General features: G+C 41.2%; 1 protein-coding gene and 1 pseudogene across 2 annotated transcripts in view; one reads left to right on the top strand and one right to left on the bottom strand.

Annotated features, from left to right (window-relative positions):
• LOC146634302 (protein NLRC3-like) overlaps positions 1-18150 on the top strand; it is a 263712-nt gene that overhangs the window by 178888 nt on the left and 66674 nt on the right. Inside the window, exons 5-6 of one of the 2 annotated variants that reach the window (XM_085376358.1) lie at positions 11677-11732; positions 12339-12391. In XM_085376358.1, coding sequence (XP_085232484.1) covers positions 11677-11732; positions 12339-12391 — 109 coding nt within the window. Of the gene's footprint in view, positions 1-11676; positions 11733-12338; positions 12392-18150 lie in introns of those variants that run through there. The other variant, XM_085376383.1, reaches the window with a different exon arrangement.
• Positions 4259-5662, bottom strand: LOC146634305 (histone H1 pseudogene; annotated as a pseudogene).

Here is an 18150-nt window from a genome sequence, read left to right as displayed (position 1 = left end):
CAAACAAAGAGTACCGTGTGTGTGTGTGTGTGTGTGTGTGTGTGTGTGTGTGTGTGTGTGTGGGGACTGCTGATCAAAGGGTCAAACATCCTTGGTCAGGAAGAGGGTAGCCTCCCCCTCACCCTAGATGGTTCATCCTAGATAACACGGTGAGGAAGTCCTGCAGTTCATCTAAACAAAGAGCACTTAGACTAGAACAGACGTAGCTACGTTAATCCTACCATAAAACAATAAGACACGGTATGACCTCTCATGCTCCCAAAGTGCTGTCTAATACACACAAAGTTTGCAGACTATCAAGGATCAAAACCTCTACCAATCTACAACTAATTACAAAACTCTAAGCATATATAAGTAAATATTTCTAAGCATAAATGACAATCAACAATACAAATCTAACATTTCCCCCCTTTTTGACCTTTATGCCTGAAAAGTTCCCAGGTATGAATACCTCATGTCTAACAGTTTCAATGCAAACATTTTTATACTCAGCATATGTCAAATCACCCTAAATTACTGAAAGGTACACAGTTTAATAAATGTATTAGCAGTTACCCCATTCATTGAGCTCATCTCATGGCAAACTGCATCTTACGAGCAACCAAAGAAATTGTTAATTTAATAGTGAAAATAAAAAAGTAACATTTTCAAAAACATCTCAACTTGGTGGTGCTTCCTCCGGGTGTGCACATCACATGTCTCTCTGCAGAGTGGTTTAAGCTCTGCAGGGCGTCATGAATGTCTCTTCCAGTTGTTTCCATCGTTGTCCATAGGACCAGAGTCCAAATGTATGTAGAATAGACATTCAAACATACCAGTTGGTTTTGTTGTTTGTCAACATGGTTCTCAGCTATTTCCAAAGCTGCAGACCTCTCAGCACTCTAGTTTTATGGCCTCTTACCAGCCCCCATCACCTGACTTCAGACCTTCGTCTTGTGAGGGGGATATTTATGACTCCTTAATTGTCCACGCTCTGCAGAAAAAGCTCTCTGTGGAAAGGGTGCTGGGTTCCGTCATCTTACTGCTGTTATGATCCCAGCAGCCTTCAGAGTGTCATCGTATGCACAGTATAGTGGCACAGCGTTAGGTGATGTTCATAGGAAACTGCTGTCATCACCACCATAGCTTCTGGTTCCTGTGCTTTCACAGAATCATGATGTCATCCTCGAACTCCTTCTGCGCTGTCGATGGAGCTTGGCACGCTCCCCTCATCCCACGAGTTTTCATGTTCCAACGCTGCTGAAGGTTTAAGGCAGAGCACGTCGTACACCTTAGTCGTCTTCCTCAGCGTCAATATTGAATCTTTCATTTTATTTAAAATCTCCTGGAAGCTCAGTAGCACAGCTCTCTGTGTGATGTCTGCTGTACTGAAGATGATCTCTGATCCTCCTGAAGCCTCTCTCCTGGCCTCAGCTCCCATCTTGTGGACGATCCTCTCCTCTATTTTGCAGGCAGTTTCATGGTCCTTGCTGTGGCTCCAAGGTCTGATCTCATGATGGGCCCCAACCAGCTTGACCTTTGACCTCAACCACTGCCTGGCTGTCAGCTATGCCTGGAATGGTTCACGCTTCTCACTGGGCCTCTGAAGATTTCTCAGGAGATTACTGCTGCACCTGTATTTCCTTGCTAAGAAGAAAAACTTCTATTTGGAGAGCATGTCAACAATCATCAAACCACATTCTTTAGTTCAGTGAACTTCACTTATAGGCCATCAAAGCCTCATCTGAACATGGATGCACCACTTGCATAGGTTTAATACTTGTAAATAAACGGCTAATCACACAAATCACTGCAACAATAATAAAAAACATTGTTTAATGTTAATCCTTGCACTCCACCTCTTGACGCATGGACATTCCCATGCGTCAACTCACCAAACCTGGATCCCTGTCTTAAAGAAAAAGATTAGCTAGATCATGTCCCAGGCAACATCAGGGCATCTCCTCTGGAGTAGCTCCGTAACCCTGCAATAAAAGATGTTAGCGTGTGTTGCATATTAAGTTTGCTTAACACCTGGCTCTCCCAGGAGCCTGCATACACACCATCATGGCCTGGAAAACAAAATCTGGAAGTAAAATCAAACTTCATACCTGTAAACAATTGTATCATAAGGACAAGAAGCATTCAACATCAGCAAGACAAGTGTCATGTGCAGGTTTTCTCAAATCAGTAAACTACAATTATTTTCATAAGTCGCCTCAGACATGGATCATCCCATGTACTCAGGCAACATTAATGTAATCGGTGACTGCTCTTAAGCAAAGTCACTCCACTTATATATTACTATGGGCTCAAAAGTGGCCAGCTAATGAGCCCATATCAAACTATCCCAGAAACACTGTATCTCTTATTTGTTCTTCTCATGTCACTTGTCCGCTTCTGCCGAATCCTCTACACGCAGTCATAGAAAAACAAACATTAGCAATACACATTGACTGTGGTCAGACGGAGGTCAGACACAGGTCAACAGGTTCCAGAGGTGCCATAAAAACACCATAAAGTCAACCCTAGCTGTGGAAAGAAGTAACACCAGTTCTCAACACAGGAAATTTCACACAGGTTATTCACATTATCAAAGTAACCTTCACATTTTCCCATCAACACAATGCAACAGCATCACCACTCATAACCTGTAAACACAGTTTTCCTCACACATAAACCCAGAAATCTTGTAGTAGAGAAACATTAGCCAGTATTCCTATAAATCACATGATCAAACACATGAAGAACCGTAATGCTGTAAAAACGAAAATGCAAATATTAGCGCTTGCGCAGGCGTATGCATACTTTGTCACAGATATCTCTGTGAGCAACTCAAGCCTATGAATAACACACCTGATAAATGCACAGACACAGAAAATGGCATTTAAAAGGTTAAATCATCATGCAACCTCGAGTGTTGCTGTCATCTTTCTGCTCCTGTAAAAGGAAACACATGGGTTCATCTGCACCTTTGTCAGGTGGGGGTTAGCTTCACACAATCATGTTCAGTCAGTCAGTCAGTTATTTTAAAATTCTTACTCATTCACTCAGTGGTTCCTTCTTTCTTTGCTGATAGTGGAACCTATCGTCGCATTTAGTTTCCACTCTCAGCAAAATGACGTCATTTCAAAAAGAAAAAGAAGAACTTTAGTTTGGATTACATCGCTGAATCCTTTTGGACTGGGACTGTCATTTAATAATTGTCCCAAATAAGTGGCTTTCTCCAGAGTCCATTTAAATGTGGAGAACTCACTTGGCACAATTTTCTCGACGACGTGTAGCGCTTTTAATTCCCGACGTGCAGATCTGCTTAAAGAACAGAGATTATCAAACAAAACTTTCAGTGCACTGTGAAAGTATCAAAATAAAAAGGCCTTGTTAAGTCATGACACAAGCTCCTCATCTCAGGAGGGTAAATCATACCATTAGCATGGTTTATCATACCATCATACTAATCGGCAGGCTCAACTTCACAACAAAAGAAAAATCATCAGCTAGATTCACTCCAAATCAACCATCAGCTGCACAACATAACCCTAATGTCATATTAGCTATGAGTTTAATCACCCGGTCTGTGCTCTTCACTCATTTAAGCCACAGATCTATTTTATTCAATTTTTCCTTTTTCCCTTCATCATAAAACATGTGACATGCTGTCATGCACTTCACAAAACAGTCTGTTCTGACGTATTCAGAGTTGTGTATCTAAATACAGGATTCACTCGCACATCAAAGCAGGAAACTCAGTGTTTTAGAGTCTCTACTCAACACACAACAAACTCCAACACATCTCATTCACTCGTGCTAGAATTCAATCACCTTTCATTAATCTAAAACCGATCAACTAATTTGCATATCAGCTATTAACTCACTAAGTTGACAGGACGACAGAAAAGCATGTTCAAAATAGTATCACAAAAGACAATTTCCCTCATACAGTAAATTACTTATGCTGCCTCAATCAAGCAGGAAGCTTCTCCCAATTTACCATTTTAACACTAAATTTATTGTCTGATCACTGATTTATCAAACCAGGATTTTTTTTTTTTTTTTTTTTCCCACAAAAGTTAAACTGTTGTCCTGCAACTTGTAGAGTCAATTTTTTTCTTTAGGATAAATTCAGTATTTGATAACAAGTGTCTGCTAAATTGACACTATTGTAACACTGATGAAAGATAACAAGCTAATTTTCATTGCATGGGTTTGTGTTATTAGGCAGGTCTAATGCATGTCTGTGGAGCTGCATATCCAGCAGAGCATGTTCTTAAAGCTGCCTTTCCTACACATTTCTCTGCTATTATTTAATCATTTCTTAACTAATGTGCTATGAGTCTTCATGAGTCATTTTGTGTTTGGAATTGTTAGTAGGGTTAATGCATGTTCTGCTTGTGTGTGTGTGATTTTGTATATGTTTCTATTTTCGCAATGTTTCAGACTCCGTCTCAATTTTCCAACTTAAGCAGTCAGTTTTCTTTTCCCCAGGTTTGCTAACCCAAATTTTGATTTCCCACATTAAATAATTCCTATGTGTTCTCACCTAGTCTTCTCACTCTGTTGTCCTCTCACTCTTTTGTCCTCTCCCTCTTCAACAGTCCCGGCAGTTCTCCTTCAGCTTTGTCCTGTCTAGTAGCTGAAGTGCTGCTGCTGCCTTCTTGGGCGACTTCTTAGCAGCTGCTGCCGGTTTCTTGGCTTTGGCCGCGGCGGGCTTCTTGGCTTTGCTCTCAGTAGCCTTGTTCATCTTGAAGGATCCGGAGGTCCTGGTGCCCTTGGTCTGCACCAGAGTGCCCTTCGCCACCAGGCTCTTGATGGCGGTCTTGACACGGGCCTTGTTCTTGTCCACATCGTAGCCTCCGGCAGCCAGAGCCTTCTTGAGAGCGGCCACAGACAGGCCGTTGCGCTCCTTGGAAGCGGCCACGGCTTTCACAATCAGCTCGCCCACGCTGAGGCCGACCTTCTTGGGCTTGGAAGTCATCGTCTTCTTCTTCTTGGCCTGAACCTCGGCGCAGGGCGTGTTTATGATGGAGCCTTTCCCACCACAGCGCTGGCACGTTGAACGCATCATGAAGGGTCCATTTCTTTCATGTCGCTAGCCGCATGTGGCTTGCCCGAGTCACTCAGTCCTTTTTGAGCATTTCAACATGCTGCCGCCGCAGACCCTGGCCTCAGATCCAGCAAGTTTAGCGCGCTGATCTCCAAAAAAGTCCCGAAGGCCAGAAAGACATCAAATAAGTGTCTCGTGCTGAGAACTCAAACAAAAACTCCTCTTCACGCTGCCATCTTGCTCGCCCCTCCGTGAAATTCAACCAATCAGACAGGAAGATGGGTTTGCTTTCTTCTTCTGCTGCTGTTTATCCACATTGCTGCTGCTTTGCTGGGACTTTTTGTGCTCAGGACTTGCTGCTGTCTCTTTATCATGGAGCTGCATTCCTTATCTTCAGGGAGGAGTGAGCTCGCTTGTGAGGTTGAGAAACACATGGCACTGTAAATAAGTCAGCCAGAAACTTGGCCTGCATGTTTCCAATGATGTTAAACTATAACTTTCTTCCGACTGTTGCATGTGGAAAATTGATACAGGTCTGCTTTTCACCTGAAAGTGACAAACTAAAACATGTTCATTATTATCATCACTGCTTAATCAACACACATCTCTCTCTCTCTCTCTCTCTCTCTCTCTCTCTCTCTGTGTTTGTGTGAACAATCCTTTCTTAAAAGCAGAAAATGACATTGTAGTTGTTTTTCGGCTGATCAACACAAAACCTTTTTCCTATGATTATTTCTCTTCGTCTACAATGTAGTAATTTGTCTCTTTTTCACTCTTTTTTTTTTTTTCTTCACAATAGCTGGTGGTCTGCAAAATCACCGCTCTCACTCACAATCAGAGGCAATCACTTTTGCACAGCGCACAAAAACACTGTGATGTCAGACACATTCACACTCACTTTTTCATCTGCATAAATAAACCATATGGCTGGAGATATGTGCCATGGTGATCCATAAGCATGATCACCAGTTTATTTAATTATTTTTAATCCAACAAAACAAATAAACAAAAACATGATGCTGATGCTACACACACACACACGAGTCAAGGTGCAGAAAAACTGCTCACGGAAACGCTGCACACTCTCTGTTTCCCTCTCCTTGAGTAGTTCTCAGACAGCTCTTGATCTGATAATGTGTAGCTTGCTCATCAGCTCAAAAAACAAAAACAAAACTGCAACGCGACATCACACAGTAGTTGCATGCTCTGCCCACAGTGGCAAAGTCTTACACTTACATATTCAACACAGCTTCTCCATCATGTATTTTTAGATGTTTCATACAGGGTTGAGCATATTAGTTGTTTTCACAGATGTGCTCTATATCTCAACAATGGCTCATAATAAGACGACAGTCTTCCACACAGGTCAAGTGCCTCTATGCACTTCATGAGTTTAAATATTTATCTATATCACTTCACCTCACATGTCATTGTACTGAATTTAAGCAACCACAAGCTTAATGTAGATTACTTTTAACAACTATCCACCTCAATTAAATCTATGGTCTGGCACACAGGCTGCTGTCGATCAGGGCAAGCTAAAGAATAAACATTGTGTCAGCAAGGGGTGGGGGGAAAGCCATTCACCAGAGCATATCTTAAGTGCTGCTGATGTGGGCTGGCCTTCTCCACAGCTCTCCAAGGCTGGTGTGTTTTCTGAAAACTTCTAACATTTGAATCTCTTCCATTTATAAGCCTGCGATTAACCGCACGGCTCAGGTCCGCGTAACCGCGCTCGCGTGAACCCGCGCAGCTGTGGAGCCGTCGCTCTCTCTCTTTTTTACATAAATACTTTGTGCTGCCAGGAGCAAAGTCCAGCACAAACGTCTGTCTCCCTCCGACTCACTCTTGGTTGCTTAGAAACCCATGATAACAACAACAGTCGGTGTCACAGACCACATGTTCTGCTCCGCACACACAACAACAACAACAACGACGACGACAATGACAACAACACAAAATAGGCCTACTGTCCAGCACAATCTGGACCCCGCGGAACTTCTCAACACCCCACTGAGCGGTGGAGAACTCACTACAGTACCCCACACAGCGGTCTGTATTTCGCCCCACTAAGACGGCGAACCAAAAAAAGTTCGAACTGCGCAACTCTGCGACTTAATGCTTCTGTACAAAAAACCCCACTGAGCGGCCTTGTACATCGCCCCACTTAGACGGCGAATTTTAGCCCCACTAAGCGGCCACGGACAACGCCCCACTGAGCGGCGAAGACGTAATTTTAGCCCCACTAAGCGGCCACGGACAACGCCCCACTGAGCGGCGAAGACGTACAGTTATAGAGTTGGACTCTAAACTTACTCGGTGTTGCTTAGCGTGTAATATCAGCCTCGAATCCCGCCAATCGCCATTCATCGAGGAGAAAAGACATACAGCGAATCCACAGGAACTTCCTGGCTGACGTCAGTCTTTCAGCGTGTCCCTCCTCCCCTCGGTGAATGCGATTCCAGGGCTCCGGCATCGAAGGACCAATTAATGATAGGTTTGTAGCATAAACCTATTCGCTGGAACGTTAAGACAATATAATTACACTGCAAGCAAGACACAAGTAGGCAAACTTCTTCATGGTACTCGTGCACGGGAGAGAACCGGACAGGCACCGTTCCTTCGCTTGACCCCAGTAGCTCTCGTCCGTTCTCCCATACACTGTCCTTTTATTGAGGTTACATGAATATGCATAGGTTCATTAACATACGACGTCTACATACAAACAAAGAGTACCTTGCCTGTGTGTGTGTGTGTGTGTGTGTGTGTGTGTGTGTGTGTGTGTGTGTGTGGGGACTGCTGATCAAAGGGTCAAACATCCTTGGTCAGGAAGAGGGTAGCCTCCCCCTCACCCTAGATGGTTCATCCTAGATAACACGGTGAGGAAGTCCTGCAGTTCATCTAAACAAAGAGCACTTAGACTAGAACAGACGTAGCTACGTTAATCCTACCATAAAACAATAAGACACGGTATGACCTCTCATGCTCCCAAAGTGCTGTCTAATACACACAAAGTTTGCAGACTATCAAGGATCAAAACCTCTACCAATCTACAACTAATTACAAAACTCTAAGCATATATAAGTAAATATTTCTAAGCATAAATGACAATCAACAATACAAATCTAACACTGGCTGTTCTCTCACTCTGCTGTTTAGCTGTAAAGGACGCCTCCCTGCCTTTGTCTCATTCATGACCTTTAATAGTCTCTTCTAACATGCAGAGATCTGTATGATCTGTTTCATAGAGTCTAACCAGCCTGTACAGGTAACAACAACAGTCACTGCATCACTGACACACAAACGTCATCTCTGTCAATAACAACATTCATACATGGAATAAAAACACATCAGTGGATCATTGCTGGAGCTGATGTTTGTGCTCCTGGTGCAAAGGCTCTCAGTTTCCTCCTTGAAATAAGTGTTTACATTGTTGTTATATTGTTGGCCCACCATTGATCATGTGACTCATCACATGATCAATGGTGAGCGTCTCTTTCCCTCTCAGGTTTAAATATCTGGGACTCTCCACCGTTTGGTTTTACAGCTGAAGAAGCTTCTCTGATGAAACGTCTTCCAGAAACTTAAAGACGTCTCTTTTCTCTCCAAGCTCCTTAGATCACATGACCTGGATGACTGAACCTACAGACACATTGACCTGGTTTCTAGGTAGAGCTGGGCGATAGAACGATAACGATATGTATCGCGATATAACTTTTTCTCGATAGAAAAATTAAACTATTGCGATAGACCTCGCCGCTCTTGTCCTCTTAAAAAAAAAAAAAAAAAAAAAAAAGGTCAGCCAATCCAAACTAAGTAGCCGCACGTGTGTTTGTTTGGGAAGCAGCCAGCGGGTAATGGAGGAAATGAGTGTGCCGACTAGAAAAATCAACCGAGTGTGACCGAAGAGAAAACAGATGATGGTTCCAACGCCGGAGAGATTGTCGAACGGAAGAGCCAAAGAAGTTCCGTAGTGTGAAGGTATTTCGGCTATTTCAAGTCTGACAAAAAACAGAGTAGCGTGCACTGTAAATGTGCCGAAAGCAAGTCTGGAAATACAATAAACTGGTGCATGCGTCACACTGTGCGCCACGTTATTGTTTCGGTGAAATGAATTTCTACAATACTGTTAATTCTACTCTCTGCAGTGTTTAAATGCTTACATATACACACAGTTACTGTCCGTCCACACATACGACTCGGTTCTGCTTCTATGCCGCAGCTTTGTTTACTTTTTCCCACCGAGGCTTCTAGACTTCTGATTGGCCAACATTTCTGCACGGTTAGGAATCTAGCGCCACCTGCTGCTTTGGCATGTTCATAGCAGCGTTTTCCTTCATTTCTGCCTTTATGTGTGGACGGGATTATTTTTTAAAACGAGAACGGAAAATCTCCGTTTTCAAAAATACCCGTGTACGTGTGGACGTAGCCTCAGTCTCTGACTGGAAGCGCTAATTCGTCATTCGGCTTTTGTCAGACTAAAGTAACTGTTAAAACTGTTTGAAAAGCTCAGCTATACAACAAGGAGAGATTGAGAATTTCCTTTTAGTTCTCAGTTTATTTGATATTGACAAAAGTTAGTCAGTTTTGTCTGTTCTTCTGTAAAACAAGCTAAGATTTATTTTTAGAATTAATATTTTGTTTCTAAGTGGAATTGACAATTTAGTCTGTTTCGTTTGTTCTATTTTGAAACTTAAACGCTTTAGCGGCTGCCTTTTGTGTAGTTTGCAATATTTGCCTTTATTTATCTGAAAAAGTCTCATGTTCCTTAAGTACATCTACCCTGTTGAACTTATTATGGGAAATAAATATTTAAATAAAAACAAGCTGCTGATTATTTCACATTTTACTTGTGAGCAACGGCACATTTAAATCTTACAAATATAGTTATTTGGCTTATATCGTGATAGATATCGTTATCGCCTGAAATGAAAAAAACATATCGTGATATGAAAAAATCTCATATCGCCCAGCTCTACTTTAAAGGTGATCGTTTAGGACTTCAGCAATAATACAGACAGCAATGTAGTTAGCAGTAAAACAGCTTTATTGGGAATTAACTTAAAAAACAAACAAACATCTGTCTCCTATTTTCTGTCACACAGGAAAGAAGCATCAATATCTGATGAGAAGACTTATTTATTTCTTTTTGGGGGTTTTTTCAACAGGAGAAGAATATCTAACAAGTTGATTTGTTCACATCTTAATTTTTAAGTGACATGTGCATTTTGAGTTTATACACTCTTTATATAAGGCAACAGTTTCCTTTTGCAGTATTTTTGTGTGGAGTGTTTTTCTATTTCTTAACAAAAAGGGAACAAAGGTGTTTAAGTTCACCTAGGATGATTTGTCTTAACTTTCACATGGTCTTACTGAGGTGATGTGAATTGAAACATGCATTTTTTTTTGGCGGTGAGGGAGGGATGTGCTGGAAAAGTTTGAAAAGGGACCTTGAAAGTGCTTAAGAAGTGCTTGAATTTGACCCTGAAAAAGGCATATGAACCCTGATCATTATCATTAGCCTGTGTAAGTCCTGAGTGTCCTCCAGTTCAGGGACGTGCAGAGGGGGGGGGGGGCTAGAGGGGCTTGAGCACCCGCCCCTTTCCTGATGAGTGCCCAAAGTGCCCTTTTGTTGAGGCAACTTTTAAATTTTTTTTATTTATTTTTGTTATGTGTGTGTGTGCGGAGTCCTGTCTGTGCCCCTCAACAATAATATTTAACTATTAATCACAGTTTTGCTAAATAAAAGGATCTGGCTTGCATCAGTCACATGATCACATTTAACCAATGATCGCCACTCGTGGAGAGTGATATATGAAATGATGGAAGGAAGAAGAGAAGCAAAGAGTGATTCACAGGCAGAGCCTAAATTATTTCTCACAGTTTTTGTGTCCTTATGGTTCCAAGCGCTGTCACCAATCTTTGCATTTTGTTATTATCTCATGACACTTGTTTAATCAGCTACCATCTCTCCTGTGGACTTTTTAATGTCTACAGTCTCAGACCAACACAGCCCTGCCCTTCCCATATTAGACTCTTGATGAATGTGTGTTGTTGTTATTCAGCCTGGTTCAATGTGCCCCTTTTTAACTTTGAGCACCCGCCCCTTTAAACCTCTCTGCACGTCCCTGCTCCAGTTCAGTGTCTTTGTCAGTCCCACATGTGTCGTTTCTGTTCAGCTGGTCTTCCAGTCAGTCATCCATCTCAGACTCTGTCATTCTGTCATAAACACCAGCCTTCACCACCTGTGAGTCCTGCGTTTGGGTCCTCTCTTCTCCACATCCACACTGCGATGCTGTGACATATACAGTACATAAAATCAAAATTCACGTTTTATGCAACTAAAGTGTTTCATTATGTAGGCTACAGAACATAATTCAGTTATAGACGATATATGAAACATGTATACTTACTGCATTTGAATCATTTAAACCATATGTGATATAAACACCTGCACGTGTGTTTGAAAAAACAAACGCTTTGATTTTGACACCCCAAGAAAATCTTCCTAGATCTGCACGTGTTCAGAGTAAGAGCCGAATAAACAGCAGCAGAAGCTGATTGATGAACAGCTGCATGACATATCAGCTGTAGCTGCAGCATCTGCACAGAGTTTGATTGGCTAACGCTGATTTGTTTGTTTTTTTAAACAGGACAGCAGAGAGAGAGAGGAGGAGATGAAGAGTGCAGCAGAGACAGTGAAGAAGAGGTGAGCATCTGACAGAGCAGAGCCAGTTTAAAGGAGCCTCACAAGCTCACACATGACAGCTTCATCAACATGGAGCTCTGAGTGTTTATTAAAGGATCATTGGACGCTCTGACACAGCTGACTGCAGCCTTTAGCTGTGAGCACACAGTGTCTCACATTTACATTCACTTCCCTGTCAAACTCAGTAACTTTAAACAGCTGCTGTTATCAGGTGAAGATAGCAAAGCTTTCAGGGCTGAGCCCCAGTGTTTCAGGATAATGGCCCCAGAGACCACAGTCACATATGTGGGGAAGGATTTTAAGTTTAAAACTTCCTTTAAGCACTAACAGCAGAGACGCACAAAGTCGCAGACAGGGAACAAAGTATTTTAGGTTTGTATTGTCAGATTATTTAATCATTATACTGAACAAATATGTGAAAAAGTAAAAACCTCTATTATGACGAGGTTATCACTACATTCACATGTCGTCGATGTGTTCTTTCACACAGATCAGTTTCAGTGTGTGTGGCCCGTACACTAAACCATGACACAAATTCATATGATGTGACACCCAGACTGTGTTCACTGTTTCTTTTGGTAAAATCATCTTCTCGTGTTTTTATAGAAAGATGATGGAAGAACCTAAAGAACAGCCAGCCAAAGCAGCTCCATCAGCAGGTAGGAGATCAGTGCTTTGTATGATGAGACGTATGGATGTATAGACTTCAGGCAGATTCTTTTTTTGTAACTGTGACAAGTACATGAAATTCACGAGTTGTAACCTGTCCTAATCTTTGCCTTAATCTTTCTGTGGGACATTAATATAACATGAGAACTTCCAGTCTAAGGAGTTTGGCAGAGAAACAACTGGACTTTTTTGTACTTTGAACCCACATATGAGGTTAAAACGATGCCACCTTAAAATGAAACTGAAGAAATATTGAAACTGAAACAAATGTATTGAAAGTGAAATGATAGTGAAAAAACATAAATATAGAAATTTAAAGAAAAAACTCACTGTTCATGTGGTTTTCACACTTACATCGTTTTTTTCCCACGTACAGTTATTTTTTCAGCTTCAATTAGTTGGCACTGCTTCGGCATCTGAGGGTGCGCTTGAGGGGCGGGGCTTCAGGGCCACATATATGAGCCACATATGTTTGCGCACATTATATTGCTGACCAGTGACTGTAGAAATCATGGACGACCTAATATCTGCAGCAGCCGCAGTCATGAAGAAACTTGCGTATCTCTGAATGGCACATAGAGCGGGGACGCTGAGAGGAGGTCCAGCGTTTACCGACTGTTTCAAACTGACAGACTCAGGTGTTCTTCAGTGTCTGCCTGACAGAAGGACCTGAGAGCCGCCACAATATTTTTGGTAAGTGAAAGGTGTTTGTAAGCTAATCTGTAGCTAACATCCTTAGCTAGCTAGCTAAGATGGGCACTCGGCTATCGGCAAAACTTGTTTTGTAAAGTTTGTTTAGCTAACCCGTGCAGGTGAACGAAATGAACAGAAACGCACCGGGCTGCTCAGTCAGTAACTAACCACAGTTACTGTACTTTTATTATGAGTATTACACTGTAAGAGCAACAGGCTGCACTCTGCTGCAGCTCCTGTGCAGAGCTGATTATTCAATATGTGCAAACAGCAGCATGTTTTCACTCTTTTGCCACATCTGTAAGGATATTAACACATATTTTAAAAAAGGCTTGCACTTCAGTAACCCCTCATTAATCATTAATTACAGATTAAATAGCAAAGCCTAATATTTATGTACTCAAACCAAATACTTCTGCTTGGCAGCTTAAGTTAAAATGTGTGTTTCATTTTTCCTCGGATTACATTTTTAGCCCTGACTCTGTGTATTGTTTTTACTAAGTTTGTTTCAAATATTCAGGTTAAATAAAACAGTCTGAATCATTCTTATTGAGGTAAGTTCACAAAGTTACATGTGCAGTACAGCTTACATCCTTTGAGAGGGAAAAAAGCATTAATATTTGTTATGATACCTCTGTATGTTGGTGACCACGGTGCAGCAGCAGACTGAACCAGGACTGAAACCTGCTCCGTCTGCTCGTGTATGCAGATTCACATTCACAAAGCACCAACAACTCAAAGGTTAACATTATATTGGAAAATCTGTTGGTATATACGGCTTTAAGAAATAAACAGCTCGTATGTGAGCAGAGCTGAAGAACTAAAGAAATGTAAGAGAAGAACTTCAGATCCTGGGTGTGTGAGGACAGAAGGATCAGCTCTATTTCAGATTTGAGATAAACTTTATATTTCAGTTTGTGATGGTTCTGTTCTCTTTGTGATTACAGGAGCTGATTCAGACCTCAGCACCACCCAGTGACAGCAGACAGATCATCCAACATGTTCACATGTTAACTGCAGAATGAACTGATGCAAACAGTACAAAGGTTAAAGCACCACATGTGCTGTAGTGAAAGCTGCAGCTGTTTTATGGATAAAAACAAAGTCAAAAGGATTAATCACCCCTGTATCATATGAATGTTGGGTTTTTCTCTGTATCTGTTATTGTACGATCTACTGTACAATATAAAGCACCTTCAGGTGACTGTTGTTGTGATTTGGCGCTATATGAATAAAATTGAATTAAATTGAAATGTAACTGTGTCACTATATATCAGCATTAACAGGACCTCAGCTTGGTGTTTCACAAAGCTGCTGATCTCAGACCTGCACAGCTTCCGTTTTAAACACTGAATGTACTCAGCTGCATGAAGAGCACGTTTGAGTTTCTCTGACACAATTAAATAAAAACTGATGAAGGTCAAAGGTCGTCACTTGTATGTCGAACTACAGACTTGTCATCTGGAATTCTTTCACAGTTTTTTATTTTTGCCAATAGTGTGTTATTTACCATAAAGTGATTCAGAGTCATTTATACCAGAGTAACCAGAGAGGATCATATATTTTTAAATATATAACTATCCACAGGACTGAATATAATATCTCTAAGTAAAAGTCCAGAGACTCTGAGGATTATCCAAGTATTTATAACATTACACAAAGCAAAGTTCTCCATCACACAACGCTCAAAAAGAGATTTCTACGCCGAGTATGCATCATTCTCAGACTCCTCTCATACTGCCAATAAACTCTTCCAGCTCCTCCTCCCCTCCAGGAGGCGCTACAGGAGCCTTCAGACTAAAACCAGCAGGTTTAGGAACAGCTTCTTCCCCACAGCTGTCACCCTACTGAACTCAGTCCCCGCTGAGCCTTTCCATCCACACTCACCTAACCCTTCTACACTCCTCCCCCCAGTGACCATGATCCTTTCATTATCAACATTCACCACGTTGGTTACTGCTGTAGTTTTAGGACACTGACATGGTGTAGTCTCTGTTATAGTGTGTACACTGTTATAGTCTGTTCAGAGAGCTACGCTTCCACTACTGTAGATATTTTCATAGCACTCTGTAGATCTGTTTACCTCACAGTGCTTCATCTTTATATATGTATATTTGTTCATAGTATACCTGTATACTTGCCCGTCTGCAGAGGTGGGTAGTAACGAGTTACATTTACTCCGTTATATTTACTTGAGTAAGTTTTTGGAAAAAAAATTTACTTTTAAAGTACCCTTTTTGCACGATACTTTTTACTTTTACTTGAGTACATCTGTGAAGAAGAAACGGTACTTTTACTCTGCTACATTTCCAAAATTTGACTCGTTACTTTTTAAAAAATAATTAGTTTAACACATTAGATAACATGCCGCCAGTGGAGTTTCCGGTAACTTTTTTACCAATCAGATGTGGCCATGCAGTCACATGACCAGCTTGAAACTGTGGCGGGCCCAAGCGTTTCAAAGTAGCGGACACACGGAAAGAAGACACACATGAAAACATGGCAAAGCCAGTTGTCTACGCTAGAGCTGAAGAGGATGAACAGCATTTTCCTCACATACAAAGAATGTTTCGCTTAAAGGCAAGGCAAGGCAAATTTATTTGTATAGCACAATTCAACAACAAGGTGATTCAAAGTGCTTTACAGAGACATTAGAAACAAAAACAAATAAAAAGCATGATTTAAAATTGATTAAAACAAGCAAACAAACAAACAAACAAACAAAACAGTATATAAAATCAAAACAGATAAAATCAGAACAGTAGATAAAATCAGTAGTTAAATGTAAGTTTTGAAATTTAAGCTTAAAGTGTGGATTTGGTGCTTTATTCAAATGCAGCTGAGAACAGGTGAGTCTTCAACCTGGATTTAAATAAACTGAGTGTTTCAGCTGATCTGAGGCTTTCTGGGAGTTTGTTCCAGATATAAGGAGCATAAAAGCTGAATGCAGCTTCTCCGTGTCTGGTTCTGACTCTGGGAACTGATAAAAGACCGGATCCAGATGACCTGAGGGATCTGGAAGGTTCATACTGAGTCAGGAGGTCACTGATGTATTTTGGTCCTAAACCATTCAGAGCTTTATAGACCAGCATCAGAACTTTAAAGTCTATCCTCTGACGGACAGGCAGCCAGTGTAAAGACCTCAGAGCTGGACTGATGTGGTCCACTTTTTTGGTCTTAGTGAGGACTCGAGCAGCAGAGTTCTGAATGAGCTGTAGTTGTCTGACTGATTTTTTAGGTAGACCTGTAAAGATGCTGTTACAGTAATCAAGCCTACTAAAGATGAATGCATGGACTAGTTTTTCCAGGTCCTGTTGAGACATCAGATCTTTTATCCTTGATATATTCTTGAGGTGATAGTAAGCTGACTTTGTTATTGTCTTAATGTGTTTTTCTAAGTTTAGGTCTGCATCCATCACTACACCCAAATTTCTCGCCTGGTTTGTGGTTTTTAGATGTATAGATTGAAGTTCTCTGGTGACCTGTAATCGTTTTTCTTTGGCGCCAAAGACTATTACCTCAGTTTTGTCTTTGTTTAGCTGGAGAAAATTGTACGGGGCCTTGGTCTCCTGGTGACATTGTGATATATATTTGTGTGTCATCTGCATAGCTACGACAGTTTATTTTGTTGTTCTTTATAATCTGTGCCAGTGGGAGCATGTAAATGTTAAACAGAAAGGGTCCCAAGATGGAACCTTGGGGAACTCCACATGTGATACTTGTCTGCGCAGATGTGAAGTTACCTATTGATACAAAGTATTTCCTGTTTTCTACGTATGTTTTGAACCAGTTTAGTACAGTTCCTGAAAGACCTGCCCAGTTCTCCAGTCGTTTGAGTAATATGTTGTGGTCAACTGTATCAAATGCTGCACTGAGATCCAGTAAAACTAAAACTGACATTTTTCCACTGTCTGTATTCAGACATATGTCATTAAACACTTTGGTCAGAGCGGTTTCAGTGCTGTGGTTCTGTCTAAAACCTGACTGGAAGGCATCGTAGTAGTTATTCTGTTTTAAGAAGTAACTGAGCTGTTGAGAAACTGCTTTTTCAATGATCTTACTTAAAAACGGGAGATTTGAGATCGGCCTGTAGTTGTTCATTTGTGTCTTGTCAAGATTGTCCTTTTTCAGTATAGGTTTTATTACAGCAGTTTTTAGTGATTCTGGAAACACACCTGATAATAAAGAAAAGTTGATGATCTGACTCTAAAGTCTTTGAGACCTTTTTGAAAAAACTTGTTGGCAGGACATCTAAACAGCTGGAGGAGGAGTTCAGCTGACCTAAGATGTCCTCCAGGTCTTTGCTGTTAATAGGTTGAAACTGTTTCATGGTGTTTAAACTGTTTTTTGGTGGACACAGTACATATCCTGGATCTGCTGTTGATGTACCAATTGCTTGTCTAATTTTTTGGATTTTTTCTGTGAAGAATTTGGCAAAGTCATTGCAGGCCATGGTCGAATGAAGTTCAGCTGCCACTGACACAGGAGGGTTCGTTAGCCTGTCAACTGTAGAAAATAAGACCCGAGCATTATGGCTGTTTTTAGTGATGATGTCAGAGAAGTAGGACCTCCTTGCACTCCTCAGTTGTAAATTATAATTGTGAAGTTTCTCTTTATAGATGTCATAATGAACCTGGAGGTTTGTTTTTCTCCATCTGCGCTCAGCTTTCCTACACTCTCTTTTTTCATTTTTCACCAGTGTGGAGTTTCTCCATGGAGACTTCTTCCTTCCAGAGATAACCTTCACCTTAATGGGAGCAATAGTGTCCATTACATTTAACATGTTAGCATTGAAGCTATTGACGAGCTCATTGACTGACCCTCTGGACAGGTCAGGTGTTAATGGGAAGACCTGGTAAAAAATTGCACTACTGTGTTCAGTTATACACCGTTTTGTGATCACTGTTGTTGATATATTTATGTGGGCTGAGATTTTACTTTCAAAGAAAACACAGTAATGATCAGACAGGCCCACATCAGACACAGTAACCTTTGAAATGCTCAGGCCTTTGGAGATCAGTAGGTCAAGAGTGTGTCCTCTATTATGTGTGGCCTC

This window comes from Diplotaxodon limnothrissa, linkage group LG3, assembly GCF_057381915.1.
Source record: "Diplotaxodon limnothrissa isolate DT_005_m linkage group LG3, D_limnothrissa_male_GT1.1, whole genome shotgun sequence".
NCBI classification, from domain to species: domain Eukaryota; kingdom Metazoa; phylum Chordata; class Actinopteri; order Cichliformes; family Cichlidae; genus Diplotaxodon; species Diplotaxodon limnothrissa.
The sequence above is the reverse complement of the archived record's forward strand: the minus strand, read 5'-3'. Positions and strand labels throughout refer to the sequence as shown.